Here is a 23,757-nt window from a genome sequence, read left to right as displayed (position 1 = left end):
TATAGACCGGTGAGCCTGACCTCAGTGGTGGGCAAGTTGTTGGAGGGAATCCTGAGGGACAGGATGTACATATATTTGGAAAGGCAAGGACTGATTTGGGATAGTCAACATGGCTTTGTGCGTGGGAAATCATGTCTCACAAACTTGATTGAGTTTTTTGAAGAAGTAACAAAGAAGATTGATGAGGGCAGAGCAGTAGACGTGATCTATATGGACTTCAGTAAGGTGTTCAACAAGGTTCCCCATGGGAGACTGATTAGCAAGGTTAGATCTCATGGAATACAGGGAGAACTAGCCATTTGGATACAGAACTGGCTCAAAGATAGAAGGTTGTGGTGGAGGGTTGTTTTTCAGACTGGAGGCCTGTGACCAGTGGAGTGCCACAAGGATCAGTGCCGGGCCCTCTACTTTTTGTCATTTACATAAATGATTTGGATGCGAGCATAAGAGGTACAGTTAGTAAGTTTGCAGATGACACCAAAATTGGAGGTGTAGTAGACAGCGAAGAGGGTTACCTCAGATTACAATAGGATCTGGACCAGATGGGCCAATGGGCTGAGAAGTGGCAGATGGAGTTTAATTCAGATAAATGCGAGGTGCTGCATTTTGGCAAAGCAAATCTTAGCAGGACTTATACACTTAATGGTAAAGTCCTGGGGAGTGTTGCTGAACAAAGAGACCTTGGAGTGCAGGTTCATAGCTCTTTGAAAGTGGAGTCGCAGGTAGATAGAATAGTGAAGAAGGCAGTTGGTATGCTTTCCTTTATTGGTCAGAGTATCGAGTCCACGAGTTGGGAGGTCATGTTGCGGTTATACAGGACATTGATTAGGCTACTGTTGGAATATTGTGTGCAATTCTGGTCTCCTTCATATCGGAAAGATGTTGTGAAACTTGAAAGAGTTCAGAAAAGATTTACAAGGATGTTGCCAGGATTGGAGGATCTGAGCTACAGGGAGAGGCTGAACAGGCTGGGGCTGTTTTCCCTGGAGCATTGGAGGCTGAAAGGTGACCTTATAGAAGTTTACAAAATTATGAGGGGCGTGGATAGGATAAATAGACAAAGTCTTTTCCCTGCGGTCGGGGAGTCCAGAAGTAGAGGGCATAGGTTTAGGGTGAGAGGGGAAAGATATAAAAGAGACCTCAGGGGCAACTTTTTCACGCAGAGTGTGGTATGTGTGGTGGTAATGAACTGCCAGAGGATGTTGTGGAGACTGGTACAATTGCAACATTTAAAAGGCACTTGGATGGGTATGTGAATAGGAAGAGTTTGGAGGGATATGGGCCGGACGCTGGCAGGTGGGACTAGATTGGGTTGGGATATCTGGTCGGCATGGACGGGTTGGACCGAAGGGTCTGTTTCCATGTTGTACATCTCTATGACTCCGTGACTCTATACTATTCCCTTTGTCATTGCTTTCTCTGCAATATTTAACTGAACAATAAATGCATGATGATATATAGAGATTGAGGTAGCAATGAAAGAATTATCGTAGTCCCTGTGACATAATAAATGATTTATAAAGATGCAGTGTTGTTAGTGGCACTCATAAACTAATCTGTATATAAACTACTTATCCCTTTTTCATGGTGATAAATCAGTAGAAAAGATTGTGGTATTGATCTTTGATTAGTTCAAGCCACTAACAGTGCAATAAGTAGATTTCTCAGCTACAAACTGATATATTCTGTGCAAAAAAGTATGGTTGAAAATGAACAAAACTGTGGACAGAATGATGTTGGGGATGGACTGGTATGGTTGGCAAAAAAATGGTAAATGGAATTTGATCTAGGTGAATTATCCGTGGGAAATTCAGGCTTACAGGGATAGGATTGGGGGGATTGGTATGGATGGGATGTTCTTCAGAGGGCCAGTATGGACTCGATGGGCTGAATGGCCTGCTTCCCCACGGTAGGGATTCTATGATACAATGAACTAAAATTAGGTCCTGTCCTGATTTTGCTGGATCTCTTGATTGATCAGATTGGCCTACAGCTTCCAAGGTTAGCCTTTCGACTGCTCTCCTCGATTAGCCCATCACCAGCCTGTTACATCTGTGGGAAGGCTTCTTTCAGGTGCATCAGCTGTAGGCCAACTCTCAGCATCCAGTACTATTATTTCTCTCTGGTCGATATCCCTTTTTCACAGTGATACATTAATCGAAAGTGTTGTGATATTGTTCTTTTATTAGCTCTGCCCAATTACAGGGCAATAAATAAGATTTTCACAGCTACAAAAAAATCCAAGTGAAGTTGATAATAAGGAAGAAGGCTGTGGACATTGTGGGTAAAATGTGATAAATGGAATTCACTCCAGAGAAGCAATACATCCAAGGAGGATGACTGTATATGAGGAGGTGCTGAGAAATGGAGGGGAAAAGGATTTTCTAGTGGGTCTATTTCCACTGGTGATTGCTGGTGTCCTTGACAGAACATCAGGTGGTACTTACTCGGCAATAACCTGCTGACCAACGCCTAGTTTGGCTTCCACCAGGAACACTCTGACCTCCTTACAGACTGAGTTAAAACATACACAGAAGAGTTAAACTCCAGTGATAAGATGAGATTATGGCATCTGCAATCTAAGTAAAATTGAAGGCAATGGAGATCAAGAATACTCTTTCCACAAGTGTTACTTACATTCCTCACATTATGAAGCTGTTGTTACCCATATGCAACAAGAACAAGATAACATTCTGACTTAGGCTCAAATAACATTCATCCTCGACAAGGGCCAGTAATGACTATCTCTAAAACAGAAATTAACCAACTTCCCTAACAATTCAACACAATTACCATCAGTGAATCCCTACTATCAACACCTTGGAGGTTGCTGTTGACCAGAAACAAAACTGGACCAGCTGTATGAATACTGTCACTACAAGAGAAAGTCAGATGTTAGGAATTCTACAACTAATAACTCACCTCTTGACTATCTAGTGCTTGTCTACCATCTACAATGCACAAGTCAGGATGGAACACTCTTAACTTGCTTGAGTGAGAGTAGCTCTAACAACAGACACCCACTTGACTGGCATCTTATTCACCACCTTAAATGTTCACTCCCTCTGCCATCTTACCATCTATACAAGTGGCAGCACAGTGCCACCTACAAGAGGCACTTCAGAAACTCACAAACCCTTCTTTGGCATAACCTTCCAAACCTACAGCCTCAGACAACAAGAGCAACTGTGAATAGGAACACACCTACCTGCAAGGGGCAAGCTATTTACACAAAAGAAACCCATCAAATTTAAACAGAGAAATGAAGGTGGTATAGTGGCGGGGACAGTACAGTGGAACAGTGTTAGCACTGCTACCTCACAGCACCAGGAACTTGGGTTTGATTTCAGCCTCAGGTGACTGTCTGTGTGGAGTTTGCACATTCTCCCCAAGTCTGCACAAGTTTCTGCCGGGTGTTCCGGTTTCCTCCCACAATCCAAAGATGTGTAGGTTAAATGAATTGGACATGCTAAATTGCCCATAGTGTTCAGGGATGTATAGGTTAGGTGCATGAGTCAGGGGTAAATGTAGGGGAATGGGTCTGGGTGGGTTACTCTTTGGAAGTTCGGTATGACCCGGTTGGGTCTAAGGGCCTGATTCTGAATCAATTTTCTGGATGACTGTGCAGAAAATGTACTGTGCAAATAATAAAATTTAGCCTACTGTCAGTAAGAAAGGTGACTTGAATACAAGGTCTAGGCTGTCATTTTAATACACTGCCAGAGATATCACTTTTGACTGAGATGGTGGATGAGAGCCCTCTAAGATTAATTCTCCTACACTATATGAAAAACAGAGATGTGTTCTTTCCGGTCTTCTGACCAATTATCATCCAGCAACCAACATTACTGAGACAGTTTATTTGAGGATTATTCCCTAGCTTTTTATGGGATCTTGCCATCCTCAAAGTAGCTGGCACATTGTGTACATTTCAACTGCTCAACTACTTGGAAAAATGTCCGTTGGGTGTAAAGTGTTTCACAATGACCTGACGTTGTGAACAAAACTGCATTAGCACAAATCCTTTTCCTACTTTCTAGGTGAGAAACTTTCATCTTGCTTATAGTAGTTTTCTTTATTAAGTCAGTGTTTAGAATTTTAATGATAGAGCTTCCTGAAGTTGCTACAGGACTATAAATCGTCTTTTGGTGAGTCCACATTTGGAAATACGAGGCATAGTTTCAGTATTCATGACGAAGGAAGGATGTAGTTGCTTTGGAGGTCGCACAGCCAAGGTCCACTTAGATTAGTTTCTGGGCTAAGAGCATTCTGCTGTGATGAAAGTCTTAAGTAAATTGGGCTCATATTGGAACTTTGAGGAACGAGATGTGATTTAACTAAAGCAAACAAGCTTCTGATGGGCCTCGACAGGGTAGACATTGAGAGCTTGTTTTCTCTAGCTGGAGATGCTAAAACATGCTAAAACATGGGGGCACATGTTCTGGATAAGAGTTTGATCCTTTAAGACTGAGTTGTGGCAGAACCTTAAGTCAGAGAGAGAAAGAAACTGAAAGAGGATGCTATAAATCGGAAACAAAAACAGAAATTGCTGGAAAATCTCAGCAGGTCTGGCAGCATCTGTGGAGAGAAATCAGAGTTAACGTTTTGGGTCCAGTGACCTTTAAGTTCATCTTAAATCGGTTGGGCCCTAACCCCACATGGTGCCCTTTATATATAACTGCCACAGTTGCAATGCTCCAGCCAATTATAGGCCAGGGATTGGGCTCGTTGTTCAGTTGGTGAGTGGGCTTTGAACACTGGTAGGCTATTCAAAGGCCCTTGCGCGATCAGATATTGGCAGCACAGTGGCTGATCTTCAAGTTGCTGATGTGACATTAAGGGAGAAATACTAGTGAATACCCACTGTTGCAAATATCCATGATCCTGGAGGGAAAGCTCTCCAGGGGATAGCCAGTGACTCCAACATTTACTATGGATCCCTTAGTAGAGCCCTTAAATAATGTTAATTTGCCTCAAATGTCTGTCTGCCGCTTGCCAGTCAGCCTTTGATCCAACCCTAAATCAATCTCTTTCAATTGATACCTCTTTAAGCATCATGGGACATCTTACTATGTTAAATGTGCCAATAAGTATATGCTTATGTTTTTAATGCTTCCACTTTCTAGAATCCATTAAAGGGATTATGGGGCAGGATATGGCAGGAAAATGATATGCCTACCAATCTCAGATTCAAAATACAGTCCTTCGAGTCCCAGGTAATCAAGGGATGTGGTAAGTGGATAAGGAAGTGAAATTGAAGCATGAAGTCAGCCATGATCACATTGCATGGCAGAATGCCCTCAAGGGGGAAAAGGACCAATTCCTGGCCGAATTTCTTATGTTCCATGTATTAGGAGACATAGATGCATTTATGAACATTGTTCACTCATTCCAACAGAATCAAAACGTAGACTGAATTTGATTTGCTGATCAAATACAATGAATTGAGTCACATGTAATGTTAGCTTCTAAGTGATTACACCTTACTTAAGTCAGATTTATCTCCTATATCTGGAATGGATCAATCGCTCATCTTTCGACAATATTTGCACTAAAAGAACAACTGTTACGACATGTGTCAAACCCCTCTGCTAATTTAAACCTGACACACAGAGAAGCTCACCTTGCGCAGTAATCTGTTAAATTTCAAGAGGCAAAGACCTATCAGTAATTAAAGTAAAAATTAACAGTTTTATTCTTTAAGTCCAACAGTGTACATTAAACCTATCTTTTACCTGCCCCCCAACAACACTTCTCCAATAAAAAAATTGATTAAGATTTACAGAAAAAAAAAATCACATTTCAAAACCAGCCAGCTTTGTCGATTCTTCTTTGTCAATTTCACTTTGTAGATTTTTCTGTGTGGTCTTTTCTTTGGTCTTCTGCTGCACAACATTCTCTTGGACAGGTACATTACAGAGAGCTATTCTGCTAGCAGTCTATTTCTTGCTTGGCTGCCCTTTGCTGTACTCCCCCAACTGTTCAAAATGTCTGATTTTATACCCCAAAATATCAGATCATTTCATTAGTCTGATGTCATTCAGTACACTAAAATACAAATTCAATTGGATTCTGGTAGCTGGGGCATAATTTAAGCTGATTGGCCAAATTTGAATTTGTTTTTTGTACCATGGCAACACCACATCAGCTTTTGTGTCAACCAAATGTTATATTTTAAAATCTTTCAGTACACTCTGTGCCTCTCTAAGTCCGTGCCAGATTCCACTCTCTCTTAAAGGTACAGGACATACCTACACCTTCATAACAAACACACATTCATTAACATTGAGATCTCATGGATGATGATGAACATTGTGTAATCACCAGTGAATATTCCCATCTTTCAGAGGGTCAGTGTGAACTTGTTGGGTTGAAGGGCCTGTTTTCACACTGTAGGGATTCTACGATCCATGATAGTGCCAATAACTAGTACCACTGGGTATTCTTAGTGTTGTTGCCTTGATACCTATGGAAATAGAGGAATGAAAAACTGACCAATCTGTTCCAAAGGCAATGCACTGTGCCAATGACATTGAACAAGGATATGGTTTGAAATCTAAAATCTTTATAAGGTAAGAACCTTTTGTTCAAAAGCAGCATACCAATAAAGCCAGAACAGTAAATTCTATTCCATATTAGGGCTCCAATTGAAAAACGAACCATGCAATAAATTCTATTTGAAGGCAAGACTATCCAATAATTTTAACTAAAAATAAAGATAAAACTAAAATATGCACTGAGCCTCTTTAACCCAAAATTATGATATTACATATTTTTCATCACTGTTGCTAATAAATACTTCTTACAGATTATCTTAGTTCCTATATTAGGTACGGAATGCACAGTTGTCAAAACTGTGATGCATTTTAGCTTTAGGCTTATGTACATGATCACAGGGAAAGCTTCTATTGAGTGTTTGAGTTTTTCTTGACTGTCACTCAACTAGAAAGTGCAGTTAAATCCTCACCTATCTTCAGTGCCCAAACGTATTCCTTCTTTAATCCACAGACATTACGCTGAACTGATGTTTTCTCATGTAGCGGCAATAGTGCCTGCTTATCGGTCTGTTATGGGAATACAAAACTGATGTAATTCTGTCGTGTCTATCTGCATCAACTCACATTGAAAATCATTATTCTGAAGATGCAAGCATGATTTGAAATCTAGACAAATAAGTGAGGTTTGTTGGAGAAAGTTCATATTTATGATCACGATAACTACGATAACAGTGCTGTCGTTTGTGACAATATTCTGAGTGATTATTTTAGCATTGGTAATACAATTTAAACTACAACGGATGGAAAGCTATTTGTGGCTTGTTGGTTTGTTGAATAGTTTTCCACAGATTGCAGAATTGTCGTCTTAGGTTAATTGCCTGACTGGATATTTGCATCTGTGATAATAGGAGGGGGTCTGAGACAATCAAATAATAAAACTCAATATATATCTACTGTACATTAACAATTATAATCTGAAAACCATCTCTCTGTGTTGTAATTTTATTCCAATATGAGCTGACATTACAGGACCTCCAAATGGTTGTGCAGAAGCAACATAAATGCCATTGGCTCTTAGTTCAACCTGAGCTATTGATAACTCTGCCCTAACCCTTAAGTTAAAAATATCGAATCAGTCATAAAAAAATCTCAGGGCTGGATTTTATGATTTACCATACTTTTCACCTGCTGATCAAAAGAATGCAGGTTCAATCAAGTCATTCATGATTGGACCATTCCCCAAAAACGAAAGATTTGCAAGGGTACAGGGGAAAGTCAAGGGAGTGGGATTGATGAGTAGTTCTTACAGAGAGCTGGCATAGACACAATAGATCGAATGGCCTCTTTGTGCACAATAGATCTTCTGTGATTCAGTGATTGCCTGCAGTGTAACCTGGTTACAAACGTATTGGGGATCATATGACCCAGAATGACAAATTAATTTAATTACGTTTGCTTTTCTTCTTCTCTAGGAGGAATAAGAATAGGAAGAGACATCTGTGCCTTTTAGTGCCCTGAGCTTTGCACCCTTCCTCTGAGTACAATGCCTTCTCAAAACACCCTCTGACTCATTCACCTCATTTCCTGGAACCATTCCTTTGAGTCCCACCAGATGGTAAACTGAGGTTCCATCTACTTTCAGGCAATTCCATGGCACTATCCAAAAAAAGAGTTTGCGCATTTTCAATAATATTTATCTCTAAAGCATCATTTACAAAGAGATGGACCAGTCATCGCCTTTTTGCTCTTTGTCGACACTTGTTTATCCCAAATTAATTGTTGGACATCCTACATTACAACGTTAATTTTTTTTCATTGGCTGGAAAACACTTTGATGCTCATGAAAAGGACTATATAAATTCAAGTTTTTCTTTTATTATCTGCTCTATGATTTAAATCTTTGCCCATTGAAAGATGAGGTCACTGGTTGGAACTAGAACCCACTGTTCATCTGGATCAGTATCTTCAATCCTTTCTGACCTTTGCTGTGAGCCTGATTCATGTTGTGACTTTGGTATCTTCAGGAGCAATAGGCAGCTACTGCAATGACACCAGAAGTGCAGTCAAATTAGTGTTGGCTGAGATTACCCTGCAGGATTAGTTTACATATTTTTCTATGTGACGCGTCATCATATTGCAAGGGTACAGGGGAAGGTAAAGGGAGTGAGACTAAGTGAGTCCTTCTTACAGAGAGCTGGCAAACTGCTGGCTTTTTAAAAAAAACTATTTGCTTTGAAAACATAGAAGGCATATGAATTGAACGTAAGTTCAAAAAATGCAAACAGCCAGAAGGCAAAGATAAAATAAAATGTTCTTTTTAAAATAAATTACAGAACTAAGCATTAACTTGCAGTTCAAACTATACAACGTTAAGCACCAAATGTGGGGACCCTAATAAGAAGATAACAATAACTTAGAACCATGAATAGTACACCATTCAGACTGTGGCAACCAATGGAAGAAGTACTCATAGCAAGCTGAAACAGCCTGAAATAGACAATCAATAACCAAAAATGAAAGCAGAATGATTATATATCCATCTCTTGAACATTACAAGAAATAATATTTTATGTTTTCAAATTCACAAAAGAGACTTGATGAGTAATAAATGGATGTGTGTTCTGGTTGAAGCAGGAGGAGTATATGTCTAGGGAAGAGTGTCCAAGCAGAAAGAACATCTGACAAATAATTTAAAAGGATGTCAGGGCTCTAATGTGCCCTAGGGTTTTCCAATGTAGGCTTTGATGCAATAGGCCATCAAAATTTGTGGGAACTGGCAGAAAAAACACTCCATGCCCATGGTTACCTTCACTGCCACTGTTAATATGATCTTGTTGTGCTTTGAAACTACAGTTACATATTTAGATTAGATTAGATTACTTACAGTGTGAAAACAGGCCCTTCGGCCCAACAAGTCCACACCGACCCGCCAAAGTGTAACCCACCCTGACCCATTCTCCTACATTTACCCCTTCACCTAACACTACGGGCAATTAAGCATGGCCAATTCACCTAACCTGCACATTTTTGGATTGTGGGAGGAAACTGGAGCACCCGGAGGAAACCCACGCAGACACGGGGAGAAATGCACACAAATGCACATATGCAACAAATGGCACATTTCAGGAATTCCGGCATTAGTGGAATGGAAATGTGTGCATATGTCTCTTTGCTAATCTTGAGGTAAGAGTAATACTCCCTTAAGATCCCAGGTAGATATGACTTTTTGCTTAGAACCCTTCTCCCCTCACCTTGCATACTTCTCCCTCCACTTCGAGAAGCTTGAGTCACCACTGCTCACTCTCCCTGTCATGTAGGCCAAGGGGTTAAGAGTCTTGGTTAGCTGAAATATTGAGTTTGAAAATACTACCTGTGGTATCAAATTACTAATAGATTCTGATTGACATCATGATCCGTTGACTTTGCATATTTTTGCATGCTTCTTCCATCTAGAACATAGAACATAGAACATAGAACATAGAACATAGAACAATACAGCCCAGAACAGGCCCTTCGGCCCACGATGTTGTGCCGAACATTTATCCTAGCTTAAGCACCCATCCATGTACCTATCCAATTGCCGCTTAAAGGTCGCCAATGATTCTGACTCTGCCACTCCCACAGGCAGCGCATTCCATGCCCCCACCACTCTCTGGGTAAAGAACCTACCCCTGACATCCCCCCTATACCTTCCACCCTTCACCTTAAATTTATGTCCCCTTGTAACATTCTGTTGTACCCGGGGAAAAAGTTTCTGACTGTCTACTCTATCTATTCCTCTGATCATCTTATAAACATCTATCAAGTCACCCCTCATCCTTCGCCATTCCAATGAGAAAAGGCCTAGCACTCTCAACCTATCCTCGTACGACCTATTCTCCATTCCAGGCAACATCCTGGTAAATCTTCTCTGCACCCTCTCCAAAACTTCCACATCTTTCCTAAAGTGAGGTGACCAGAACTGCACACAGTACTCCAAATGTGGCCCAACCAAGGTCCTGTACAGCTGCAACGTCACTTCACGACTCTTGAATTCAATCCCTCTGCTAATGAATGCTAATACACCATAGGCCTTCTTACAAGCTCTATCCACCTGAGTGGCAATTTTCAAAGATCTATGAACATAGACCCCAAGATCCCTCTGCTCCTCCACCTTACTAAGAACCCTACCGTTAACCCTGTATTCCACATTCTTATTTGTCCTTCCAAAATGGACAACGTCATACTTGACAGGGTTGAACTCCATCTACCACTCCTCTGTGCTAATAACTTACCCAAAATTGTGTCTGCACAACACAGTCTGTACAGAATGTACACATGTGGCGCGGTGCCATTTTTGCACTATAATGAAACCCACCAGGTCAAAAGAAATGGGTGCAACACAAGCAACATTTGCAACAATAAAATCTTACAGCACAGAAGTCAGCCAAGGAATCCTATGTAGGTCATGCAGGGGAATTGTCACAAATCTCCCTTTAACTTCATGGCAGGAATGTTTGCAAAACAAAAAGCTATTATTAAAATTTCCTTTGAGATGGAAACTGACCCCAATATAGAATGGCCTCTTGCTGAGATATTGTATCATCAATAGTCACAGGTGAGGTGCTGGAAGACTGGAGGTTGGCTAACATGGTGCCACTGTTTAAGAAGGGCGGTAAAGACAAGCTAGGGAACTATAGACCAGTGAGCCTGACCTCAGTGGTGGGCAAGTTGTTGGAGGGAATCCTGAGGGACAGGATGTACATGTATTTGGAAAGGCAAGGACTGATTCGGGATAGTCAATATGGCTTTGTGCATGGGAAATCATGTCTCACAAACTTGATTGAAGAAGTTTACTTAAAGAAGTAACAAAGAAGATTGATGAGGGCAGAGCAGTAGATGTGATCTATTTGGACTTCAGTAAGGCGTTTGACAAGGTTCCCCATGGGAGACTGATTAGCAAGGTTAGATCTCATGGAATGCAGGGAGAACTAGCCATTTGGATACAGAACTGGCTCAAAGATAGAAGACAGAGAGTGGTGGTGGAGGGTTGTTTTTCAGACTGGAGGCCTGTGACCAGTGGAGTACTACAAAGATCAGTGCTGGGTCCTCTACTTTTTGTCATTTACATAAATGATTTGGATGCGAGCAAAAGAGGTACAGTTAGTAAGTTTGCGGATGACACCAAAATTAGAGGTGTAGTGGACAGTGAAGAGGGTTACCTCAGATTACAATAGGATCTTGACCAGATCAGCCAATGGGCTGAGAAGTGGCAGATGGAGTTTAATTCAGATAAATGCGAGGTGCTGCATTTTGGGAAAGCACTTAATGGTAAGGTCCGAGGGCTGAACAAAGAGACCCTGGAGTGCAAGTTCATAGCTCTTTGAAAGTGGAGTCACAGGTAGATAGGATAGTGAAGAAGACGTTTGGTATGCTTTCTTTTATTGGTCAGAGTATTGAGTACAGGGGTTGGGAGGTCATAGAACATAGAACATAGAACAATACAGCACAGAACAGGCCCTTCGGCCCACGATGTTGTGCTGAACTTCTATCCTAGATTAAGCACCCATCCATGTACCTATCCAAATGCCGCTTAAAGGTCGCCAATGAATCTGACTCTACCACTCCCTCGGGCAGCGCATTCCATGCCCCCACCTCTGGGTAAAGAACCCACCCCTGACATCTCCCCTATACCTTCCACCCTTCACCTTAAATTTATGTCCCCTTGTAACACTCTGTTGTACCCGGGGAAAAAGTTTCTGACTGTCTACTCTATCTATTCCTCTGATCATCTTATAAACCTCTATCAAGTCACCCCTCATCCTTCGCCGTTCCAACGAGAAAAGGCCGAGAACTCTCAACCTATCCTCGTACGACCTACTCTCCATTCCAGGCAACATCCTGGTAAATCTTCTCTGCACCCTCTCCAAAGCTTCCACATCTTTCCTAAAGTGAGGCGACCAGAACTGCACACAGTACTCCAAATGTTGCAGCTGTACAGGACATTGGTTAGGCCACTATTGGAATATTGCGTGCAATTCTCTGGTCCCCTTCCTATCGGAAAGATGTTGTGAAACATGAAAGGGTTCAGAAAAGATTTTCAAGGATGTTGCCAGGGTTGTACGATTTGAGCTACAGGGAGAGGCTGAACAGGCTGGGGCTGTTTTCCCTGGAGCATCGGAGGCTGAGGGGGTGACCTTATAGAGATTTACAAAATTATGAGGGGCATGGATAGGGTAAATAGATAAAGTCTTTTCCCTAGGGTCGGGGAGTCCAGAACTAGAGGGCATAGCTTTAGGGTGAGAGGGGAAAGATGTAAAAGAGACCTAAGGGGCAAGGTTTTCACACAGAGGGTGGTACGTGTATGGAATGAGCTGCCAGAGGAAGTGGTGAATGCTGGTACAATTGCAACATTTAAAAGGCATCTGGATGGGTATGTGAATAGGAAGGGTTTGGAGGGATATGGGCAGGGTGCTGGCAGGTGGGACTAGATTTGATTGGGATATCTGGTCAGCATGGACGTGTTGTTCCGAATGGTCTGTTTCCATGCTGTACATCTCTATGACTCTCAGTTCTCTAAACTGAAGAGGAAACATTTAAAAGCAGTTGTGAAGTGGGAAGAAAAATATCAATAATCAATAAAACAAAGTCTGAAGGATAATGGTCAAAACAGAAGCAATGGACATATGTGATGAAGGATGAATCCTGTATACTGAGCAGAGAACTGAAATCTGCTTTGCTTATGAAATAAATATTTAAAACTTTGGAAGACTGGTTCAGTCTTGCAGTCTTACAATCCAACATTTTGCATTATAGGAATTTTGATTTGCCAAGGAAAAATAACACTTAATTAGAGAAAGCTTTCAGGCCCAGAAAATCATTTGGAGCAGGATGTTCAAGTAGGTGCCAGCCCAAACCTTGCCAAGGTTTCTGTGAAATGCTTTGGGATAGTGTACTATCTTAAAGATGCTTTTAAAACACAAAGGTGTTGTTGTGAATACCCTGACAAAGGCCAGAGGAGAAAATATAATCATCACCATTATGCCTTCAAAAGCCTGTCATCACCTTGCTCACTGCACACCTTTGTATTCAGGTGCATCGAAAAATAGTGATAATAATTAACACTTTTTACCACTACACCCACCTCCTCCTCCTCCATCTTTTTCCCATGATTCTAATGCACATTATGTCCATGCCTCATGGAAGGTCATGTTGATTTATGCATTGTCTATTTGCCAAAGTGATGCATTGTAATGAAGTGGCATGAATGAGATAATTTGGTACGCACTGACATTTATGAACTAAACTCTCATCTAGAATTATTCAGTGGAACTACGTTGTAGTGACTTTCTAAAAACCACAGGCTTAGACCAAATATGCCATCATAATAATCATTGTGATTCCTGGGGATATCACAAAGCAACCTGAGTTTTAATGACCTAGTGATGTGTTATTGGTGATAACCAACTGGGCTATTTCAGCAAATGTAGATATGAACAAACATGCTTTTGTAAAACTAATGCAGTTCGCTGGAGAATTACGTCTTTGCTTTTGTGAATAGTGAAGTTCCTTCACTGCGATACTACTAAGTTGAACCAGATTTCCCAATTCATTGTGAATGTGAGGGAATTCTAATTTACTATCATTGAGTGAGGGTGTGATCTATAGCTGCAATACCATCAGCACCCCTGTCCTCCACTACTCCAGTTGAGCCCACTTCCGGCACGGTGGACAGTGGTTAGCACTGCTGCCTCACAGCGCCAGAGACCCGGGTTCAATTCCCACCTCAGGTGACTGACTGTGTGGAGTTTGCACGTTCTCCCTGTGTCTGCGTGGGTTTCCTCCAGGTGCTCCGGTTTCCTCCCACAGTCCAAAGATGTGCAGGTCAGGTGGATTGGCCATGCTAAATTGCCCGTAGTGTTAGGTAAGGGGTAAATGTAGGGTTGTGGGTCGGTGTGGACTTGTTGGGCCAAAGGGCCTGTTTCCACACTGTAATGTAATCTAATCTAATCTAATCTAGGTAGTGATAATCTCTCCACATGTAGGCCTTATATTTGCTCCTTTTCAGGGCAAAAATGTAGGACTTCCCATGGTGAAGTGACCCCACCCCTTCCACCCCAGTGCCTACTTTTATACAGTTAAAGGTGTCAACATGAAAATAGGCCATAGGAAATTCCAGGCCAATCCAGCACATGGACTATTTGGGTGGGCCTGCATAGTTTGCAGCCATGAGAATGTTCCTAAGAGATGAATACAGCATAAAATCTTATAGATTTAAGATTAAAGCAGCCAGCTGGTATGGAAAACTGAGAAATGCAAAGTGACACTGGTGTCAAATTAGAAAGTATTTGTCACATTTTATTTAACCATATGCTCTATAATGCCTCAGGAAAAGAATTTAGTCAAATTAGTTGGCTAAATATTGCAATTGTTATCAAATTATGTGCTAGCAACTGTGAAAGTGAAAGATGATATATTGATACCTTCTTTGGAACTAGGAATTATATACAAATGTATAGGTAGACAAATTGTAAATCTGAACAGGAACACTTTCTTGACAATGCTCACACCTCCACAACCAGTTCTAGGCTGGACCTAAGCTCTGCCTCTCAGGGTCACCTGACCAGCTCTCTGAAAGGGGCTGCACCTCCAACTATATACATAACAAAAGAAATGTTCAAATACAAATCATTTCGCTGAATCCAATGAAGTTGACACCAAATTGGATTGAATCTCCATATTATAATCCATGTATATCTAGTAGAACGAATTCAGATAAAAACAACAGAAATCATTCTGGATCTGACATTAGTGGGGATGAAGTCCCTGACTCCCTTCTGACTGAGCATTGGATAGATACTCAAAGCTCAAAATGCCCTATGCCTGTCTAGGCATTGGTAAATTCTGTGGATAAGGGGTATTTCCATAGCATTGTACAGTATCTTGGCTGAGGGTGTGGTGCTGGAAAAGCACAGCAGGTCAGGCAGCATCTGAGGATCAGGAGAATCGACATTTCGGGCAAGAGTCCTTCATCAGGACTTGTGAGCTGAGGGGGTAGAGAGATAAATGGGAGGGCGGTGGGGCTGGCAGGAAAAGTAGCTGAGAGTGCGATAGGTAGATGGAGGTGTGGATAATAGTGATAGATCAGAGAGGAGAGTGAAGCGGATGAATGCCTCACTCCGGGAGAATGAACGCTTCATGTTCCACCTTGGGACCCTCCAACCATAGAATACAATCCCTACAGTATGGAAACAGGCCCTTCAATCCTACAAGTCAGCACCGACCTTCCAAAGAGTATCCCACCCAAATCGATTCCCCATTACTCTACATTTACCCCTAACCTACACATCCCTGAACAATATGGGCAATTTAGCATGGCCAATTCATTCACCTGACCTGCACATCTTTGGATTGTGGGAGGAAACCAGAGCACCCAGAGGAAACCCATGCAGACACAGGGAGAATGTGCAAACTCCACACAGAGAGCCGCCCAAGGGAGGGATCGAACCAAGGTCCTTGTCGCTGTGAGGCAGCAGTGCGAACCACTGAGCCACCGTGACCACATGGCATCAATGTGGACTTCAAAAGTTCCCTATTGCTCCTCACCCCACCTTATCCCACCTTCATGACCTGTCCTGCCTGTCCCCCTTCCTTCCCACCTATCTGCTCCACCCTCCTCTCTGATTTATCACCATTACCCCCACCTCTATCTATCTCTCACACTCTCAGTTACCTTCCCCCCAGCCCCACCCCCTTTCATGTATCTCTCTACCCGCATCGGCTCACAAGCTTCATTCCTGCTGAAGGGCTCTTGCCTGAAACATCGACTCTACTACTGCTAGGATGCTGCCTGACCTGCTGTGCTTTTCCAACACCACACTCTCGACTCTGGTCTTCAGCATCTGCAGTCCTCACTTTCTCCACAGTATCTTGGCACCTATCCCATTAGCGGCACTTAGTGGCTGGAAGTGAGGGAGCAGATTTTGGATTAGATTATTAGATTATATTACAGTGTGGAAACAGGCCCTTCGGCCCAACAAGTCCACACCGACCCGCCGAAGCGTAACCCACCCATACCCCTAAAATTACCCGTTACCTAACACCAAGGGCAATTTAGCATGGCCAATTCACCTAACCTGCACATCTTTGGACTGTGGGAGGAAACCGGAACACCTGGAGGAAACCCACGCAGGCATGGGGAGAACGTGCAAACTCCACACAGACAGTCACCTGAGTCGGGAATTGAACCCGGATCTCTAGTGCTGTGAGGCAGCAGTGCTAACCACTGTGCCACTGTGCTGCCCATTAGTGGTGCTGGAAGAGCACAGCAGTTCAGGCAGCATCCGAGGGAGCAGAGTGAGCTGCTGCTGCAAACCAGAGAGTCCTGCAACAAAATTGGTAGCTACCCAAACACAAACACAACAACCAGAACGCTTCCAGCTGAGCCCTACCCTGAATGGCAGATAATGGCCTCACTTATAGAATTGATGCTTATCGTTTTCTGTTTAGTTGAAGAAGGTCAGAGGGATTTCATATTACAGAAGAGAAGTCCTGGATGTCTTAAAACACATAAAGGTGGATAAATCACTGGGATCTGATCAGGTGTACATTGGAACGCTGTGGGGAGCTAAGGTTGTGATTGCTGGGCCTTTGTTGAGATATTCAATAGCCACTGGTGAGCTGCAGAAGATTGGAGGTTGGCTAATGTGATGTCATTACTTAAGAAAGACTGTAAGGGAAAACCAGGGAACTATAGAAAGGCCCGTGAGCCTTTCATCAGTAGTGGTTAAGTTGTTGAAGGGGATTCTGAGGGATAGGGTTTACATGCATTTGAAAAGGTGATGACTGATTAGGAACAGTCAGCATGGCTTTGTGTATGGAAGGGAAACCATGTCTCACCATTTAATTGAACAGGTGACAAAGAAAATTGAAGTGGTAAATGTTGTTTATATTGACATCAGCAAAGTGTTCAGACAAGGTTCTGCATGGTAGACTAGTTAGTAAGGTTAGATAACATGGGATGCAATTAGATGCAAAATTGGTGGTAGAGGGTTGCATTTCGGACTGGAGATCTGTGACCAAGTGTGCTACAAGGTTCAACGATCGATTTACTGCTTAGCATCATTTATATAAATGATTTAGATGTGAATAGGTGAGGCATGGTTAGTAGCTTTGCAGAGGACACTAAAATAGGTGGTGTAGTGGACAGGGAAGAAGACTATCTCAGAGTACAACAGGACTTTGATCAGATGGGCCGTGTGCCGAGGAGTGGCAGATGGAGGTTAATTTAGAAAGTATGAGGTGTGGCTTTTTGGTAAAGTTCTTCCTTAAAAGATAGTGGAAGTAGAGTCTTTGAACATTTTTAAGGCAGAGGTGGCTGGATTCTTGTGAACCATGTGCTGAAAAGTTATTATAGGTCAATAGAAATGTAGAGTTATTAGATCGGCCATGATTTTATTGAATGGTGGAACAAACTTGAGGGGCCAAATGTATGTCTACATGCTCATATGATGCAGTCACTAAGTAGCAATGCCTTCTATATTTGTGTTATATAGGGGATTTAAATCTGAACAGAAGCAGAATTAGAACAATCTGTCAATATCTCATTTATCATCACCGCTCTACTATTCTTAAAGCCACAACACACAAGGAAAGCAATAATTTCCCATACACCATTACATTTAAATTGGCCCAAGACTACAGGCATAAGATAGCACTTTTTTATGTATAAAAAAACTGATACACCCCTGAATGCAGAAAGCCATCAATCTAAATACACTTGCCATGGATTGATCATGTCATCACTGAATGATTGTATGTCTAAAGCAGTCACTGCGTTTCAAGTAATTCATGGTACATAATTTGTGATGCTGAGTTTTATTACATAAAACATTTTTAACATTAAATTCTAAACTTGACAAAATGTTTATTGCAATGGCATGCATTACATTCTTTCCAAAAAAAAAGTGTGATTGTATTTAGGAATTTTGAAGGAAGGTGGTTTAAGTTGTACAGCTTTAGTTTAGAAATCCTTTCGATACATTGTTGTTCCTGAATTTATGTGGGTATAAAAAGAGTTTTTTTTCTGAATTGATGATAACCTGGTGTGAATTTCTTTTCCGGAGTATTAGTCAGTCAAGCCGATTGGTCATTTTGCTGGTCTGATTAGGTTTTTATACATTTATACACGTTGTGATAGTTTACGGAACTGTGGGGCTTGGTTATTCGTGCACTCATCCCTGTTAAATCATGATGTGGAGGCACCAGGGTTGGGCTGGGGTGGACAAAGTTAAAAATCACACAACACCAGGTTAGAGTCCAACAGGTTTATTTAGAAGTACTAGCTTTCAGGCCACTGCTCCTTCATCAGGTAGCAGTGGAGCAGAATCATAAGACACAGATTTTCTAGCAAAAGATCATAGTATCATGCAATTGAAGTGATATATTGAACAAACCTAGATTACTGTTAAATCTTTTATCTTTTAGAATGGGTTGCAGGTTTTGGTTCATTAATATGTCAATCCCAGAACTTCTTTTAACTCACATTCTTAAGAAAACTTAAGGTTTTATGAAAAAAAGTGACATCTCAAATCAGCCAATATATTAAAGGTGTGAGGATAAAGTCTGTCTGTATCCCAATCTTGAATCAGACTGGTTCTATTTCCAAAGTAGGAATTTATAAAATGTCACATGGATTGACTGCCTGCAGATTGTGAGCTTTATGAGCAAAAATAGAACTCATCTGCAAATACAAATTCGCCCCATAGACGCGCGCGTGTGTGTGTGTGTGTGTGAGAGAGAGAGAGAGAGAGAGAGAGAGGGTGTGAGCGTGTGCATCTGAGTGTGTGTTTGCGTGTGTGCGTGCTTGGCAGAGTATGTGTGTGAGTGTGATGGAATATAAATCCGTGAGAGTGTGTGTGTATGAGAGAGGGTCTGCATGAGTGGGTGAGTATGTAGGAGTGTGTGTGTATGTGTGCTTATATGTGAGTGTGTGTGTGAGAGTGTATAATGTAGTGAGGTCACCTGTATTGTGGCATGAATCCAAGGTCCCTGTTTAGGCCATCTTCATTGGTACAGAACTTGACTATCAAGATGAATGGACACCGCACAACAATTGCCAGACAGGGATGTGCCCTCCCAGTCAGGGAACACTTCAGCGGTTAGGGACATTCAGCCTTGGATCTTCAGGTGATCATCCTCCAAGGCAGACTTTGGGATATGCAATAACGTAGAGTGGTCGAGCAGAAGCTGATAGCCAAGTTCAGTACACATGCTTCAACCAGGACCTTGGGTTCATGTCACACTACATATGACCCCACCACACTATACACTTTCACACGCACAGTCACATACAAGCACACATACACACGCAATCTTACACACTCACGCAGACTCTCTCTTATATACACGTGCTCTCAGACACACACACATACATCCCCCACACTCTCACACACATGCATACCCTGTCACAGGCTTATACTCTGTCACGCTCACTCAACACACACTCTCACACTCTCCATCTCTCTCCCACACGCATGCACACATGCACGTACATATGCGCACACACACATCTATGGGGTGATTTCACATTTGCAGAATTGTATTTGCAGATATATTCTATTTTGATAAAAAAACACACAATCTACAGGCAGTCAATCCATAAAACTTTTTATAAATTCCTACTTTAGAAATAGAACCAGTCTGACTCAAGATTGGGATATTGGAATAACAGATTCCAAACTCACATCTTTAATACATTGTCTGAGCTGAGATGTCACTTTTTTTTTACAAAACCTTAACTTATCTTGAGAATGTGAGGCAAACGAAGTTCTGGGATTTACATATCAATGAACCGAAACCTGCAATCCATTCTAAAAAATGAAAGAATTAACAACAATCTAGGTTTGTTCAATATATTGTTTCAGTTGCATGACACTGTGATCTTTTACTATAAGTTCTGTGTCATATAATCCTGCTGTACAACCACCTGATGAAGGAGCAGCACTTCAAAAGCTAGTGCTTCCAAATAAACCATTTGGACTATAACCTGGTGTTGTGTGATTTTTAACTTTGTACACCCCAGTCCAACACCAGCATCTCAAAATCTTGATGGAGCAGGCAATCTTCTTTCACCTGAACAATGCCCTATTGGAGGAAAATTACTAAGTATTATAATATGACTAAACATTTTACATTTATATGTTAAATATATGTACAGATATTTTGCAAAATTAATATTCAATTATTTTATACTGAGACGATTAAACATGTTCTACAGCTAGAGTATAATGCATGTTATATTTTTTATTTAATTGCAGTGCATATAATTAAATAACTTGATGACTGCAATGGATAGTCTTCTTCCTAAAATGCAACCTAGTTAAAAATAATTTAGTGCATTATGTGGATACGATAAATTTATAACAGTTCTGTCTCTGCCAATATTTCACTTTTTTTATTAATGAACCCAGAAATTAAAATAAATTTTATTTTCATAATGCAGTGGAGCATGAGAACTGTACTATGTATATGAAAGAAAAATGGGACAGGTTACAGACAAAATACTGGAAATCAGAAATATAAAGTGAAATATGCAGCACTGTCTGTATAGAGGGAAACGGGGTTATTTTGTGGAATCAGTTATGACTAAAGCTGCTGGGTTTAGAGTCAGGATCACAGAAGCAATAGGAAATGTCCAAATTGAGTGGGCAGCCAGATTTATTCCCACCTCTGAACCAATGTGCAATGGAAGCAAGGTTGTGACAGTCATGAGGGGATTTTGTGTGCAACAGGATGGACCTCACCATGGTCTGGTCAGCAGCAGAACAGCCTTCCACTGAGTGCTGAGTCCAGCAGCAGACCAGTGAGCCAATGGAGCCATATCCTAGTGATGGGTCCATGGTTGGGAATGGCAGCAATCGTGATTCCTCTGAGAGTCTTTCTCTTTGCTTCAGAAGCAGCTTCTTAACTGGCAATCTCCAAGATGATCCTGAAAGTAGATCCTGAGGGGCGGCATGGTGGTTCAATGGTTAGCACTCTGCCTCATAGCACAAGGGTCCCAGGTTCGATTCCAGCCTTGGGCGACTATTTGTGTGGAGTTTGCACATTCTCCCCGTGTCTGCAAGGGCTTCCTCCAAGTGCTCCGGTTTCCTCCCACAGTCCAAAGATGTGCAGGTCAGGTGAATTGGCCATGCTAAATTGCCCATAGTGTTAGGTGCATTAGTCAGAGGGAAATGGGTCTGGGTGGGTTACTCTTCGGAGGGTCGGTGTGGACTTGTTGGGCCGAAGGGTCTGTTTCCAAACTGTAAGGAATCTAAACTCATTGACACATTTATCTGGAAGGAAGGATGTTTTCAAGAGCTGTCAGATTTCACCCATTATTTCAAGTGAATAAGGAGTGATAGTTGAACAATTGTAAAAACAAATAATAGAGTTAGAATAACTTAATGCTATCCTTGTAATAGTTTGTGTGGTATCCAGATTAATATCACTGTCTTTTTATGGCGTGCCTTCATGGTCTCCTGGTAATGGTGAATATGGAACATAGCTTTGAACTTTGAGATCTCTCCAGAGTATCCTTAGTAATCTTGGCAGGTTAAAGCCACAAAAGGTACTTCCCATGATTCTGTCAATTCTACTTCTGCCCCATGAAGGGAAAGCAAAAGACCTGAGGCAGGAATAATGTGAATTTCCTCAGCCAGGACCACTCACTGTCAAGCTTTAGAGTGGCCTCACACATTTATTGCCAGCAGTCACATTAAATCAAAGCATTATAACTATTGCCAGGGTGCGTGTGATCCTCATTAAGAGTAGGGGGTTCAAATCCCAGAAGACTGCATTAAGTAAATGTCTCGCAGGATTAGTTTCCTCACTCAGAGGCAAATTGGAGAGAGGGAATGTTTCTCACACATTGGTAAACAACCTAATCTCCTGACACACAGCCAAATAGGTGCCAAATTGATTGCACAAGGATCTTTTCTGCCCACTGGTCCCATAAGGGGATTGAGTCATTTCGCTGCCAGTTGGCTGGATGGCCGGTTTGCAATGCAGAGTGATGCCAAAAATATGGGTTCAACCCCTGTACTATCCGATACTCTGTAATTCCCTCATCATGAAGGACTCTCATCCTCTCCCCTGGCCTGAGGCGTATTGACCCTCAGGTTAAACCACTACCAGTCACCTCTGTCTAATGAGGGAATGGTCTGTGGGACTGAGGCAACTTTATCCAAGCAAACAACTGTCTGAGGGTCCAAAGCTTAGTAAAGGTGAGATTCTAACACAGTTAAGATTACTGTGTATGCAATTTCAAGAAATATGTGATTTCTTTCATTCTGCATTTGGAAGTTTAATGGCAGCTCTATACAGAGCAAACCATTAAACTTACTTTCAAATCTACAGAATAGCTTACAATAAACCATGTATGGAGATGTTTGATAAGGGAGGCAGAGGAACATTGTGCAATTCGATTACAATTTGTCTTTAACGTAGCACTTAAAGTTTGATTTTTCTTGAACCCAAACTTGGGTCTTTTCTCAGGTTTGTTTGGGTTGGTGCATCAGCATCAACCATGATGTTTTAAGTCCTGACTGGTGCACGGTCTTTATTTCAGGAGGGATTCCTTTTGTCCTTACTGGCGAGATGTTTGATCAGTCCAGTCGATCTGCTGCATTCATGGTTGGTGGCACAGTGCTCTGGATTTCCAACTTTTTTGTCGGACTTCTTTTTCCTGTTATCCAGGTACAGTTTAATTAAAAGCTCCTGCGACTGCAAACTCTACAGCTATATAAATGTCAATAAGTAAGTTAAGACTTATATTACAAACCTTGAAAACAGGTTGAGCTATTTAAAGAATTTGATGGTTAGACAGACTGAACCTGTCTTACTCTTGGAGCCATTGAATTTGAAAGAACAGATTTGTATTCCACTGTACAGCACTACCTGCACTTTTAAGTGAATCACACAGAACACAAGGTGTTTACTCAGTACATCATATCTGCACTGCCTCTTTGGAAAAGCTATTCAATTAGTCCAGCTCATTCCCAATAGATCTGTGTGTGTTTTTTTTCTTTTGAAGCATTTCCCTGTTTGGAAGTTATTATTAAATATACTTTCACCACTATTTCAGGCAGCACATTCTACATCCTATCAATTTGTTGATCGAAGAAATTCTCTGCTTCTTTTGTCAATTATCCAAAATCTCTTGATAGTATGCCAGAAATTACTGAAGTGCAGCCATCTGTTAAAGCTTCAACACTCATGGAAATTCATTCAAATGAACAGT

The 23,757-nt window shown here is 41.6% G+C and overlaps 1 protein-coding gene across 5 annotated transcripts in view; it reads left to right on the top strand.

The window, feature by feature from the left end:
- Positions 1-23,757, top strand: part of slc2a9l2 (solute carrier family 2 member 9, like 2) — a 390,239-nt gene that overhangs the window by 333,663 nt on the left and 32,819 nt on the right. For all 5 annotated transcript variants that reach the window (XM_072579596.1, XM_072579412.1, XM_072579774.1 and 2 more), the window contains exon 12: positions 23,086-23,213. In XM_072579596.1, the coding sequence (XP_072435697.1) occupies positions 23,086-23,213 (128 nt within the window). The remainder of the gene's footprint in view (positions 1-23,085; positions 23,214-23,757) is intronic.

Source organism: Chiloscyllium punctatum, chromosome 1 (genome assembly GCF_047496795.1).
Source record: "Chiloscyllium punctatum isolate Juve2018m chromosome 1, sChiPun1.3, whole genome shotgun sequence".
Classification (NCBI taxonomy): domain Eukaryota; kingdom Metazoa; phylum Chordata; class Chondrichthyes; order Orectolobiformes; family Hemiscylliidae; genus Chiloscyllium; species Chiloscyllium punctatum.
Note: the sequence above shows the minus strand (reverse complement) of the source record. Positions and strands in the feature narration are given on the sequence as shown.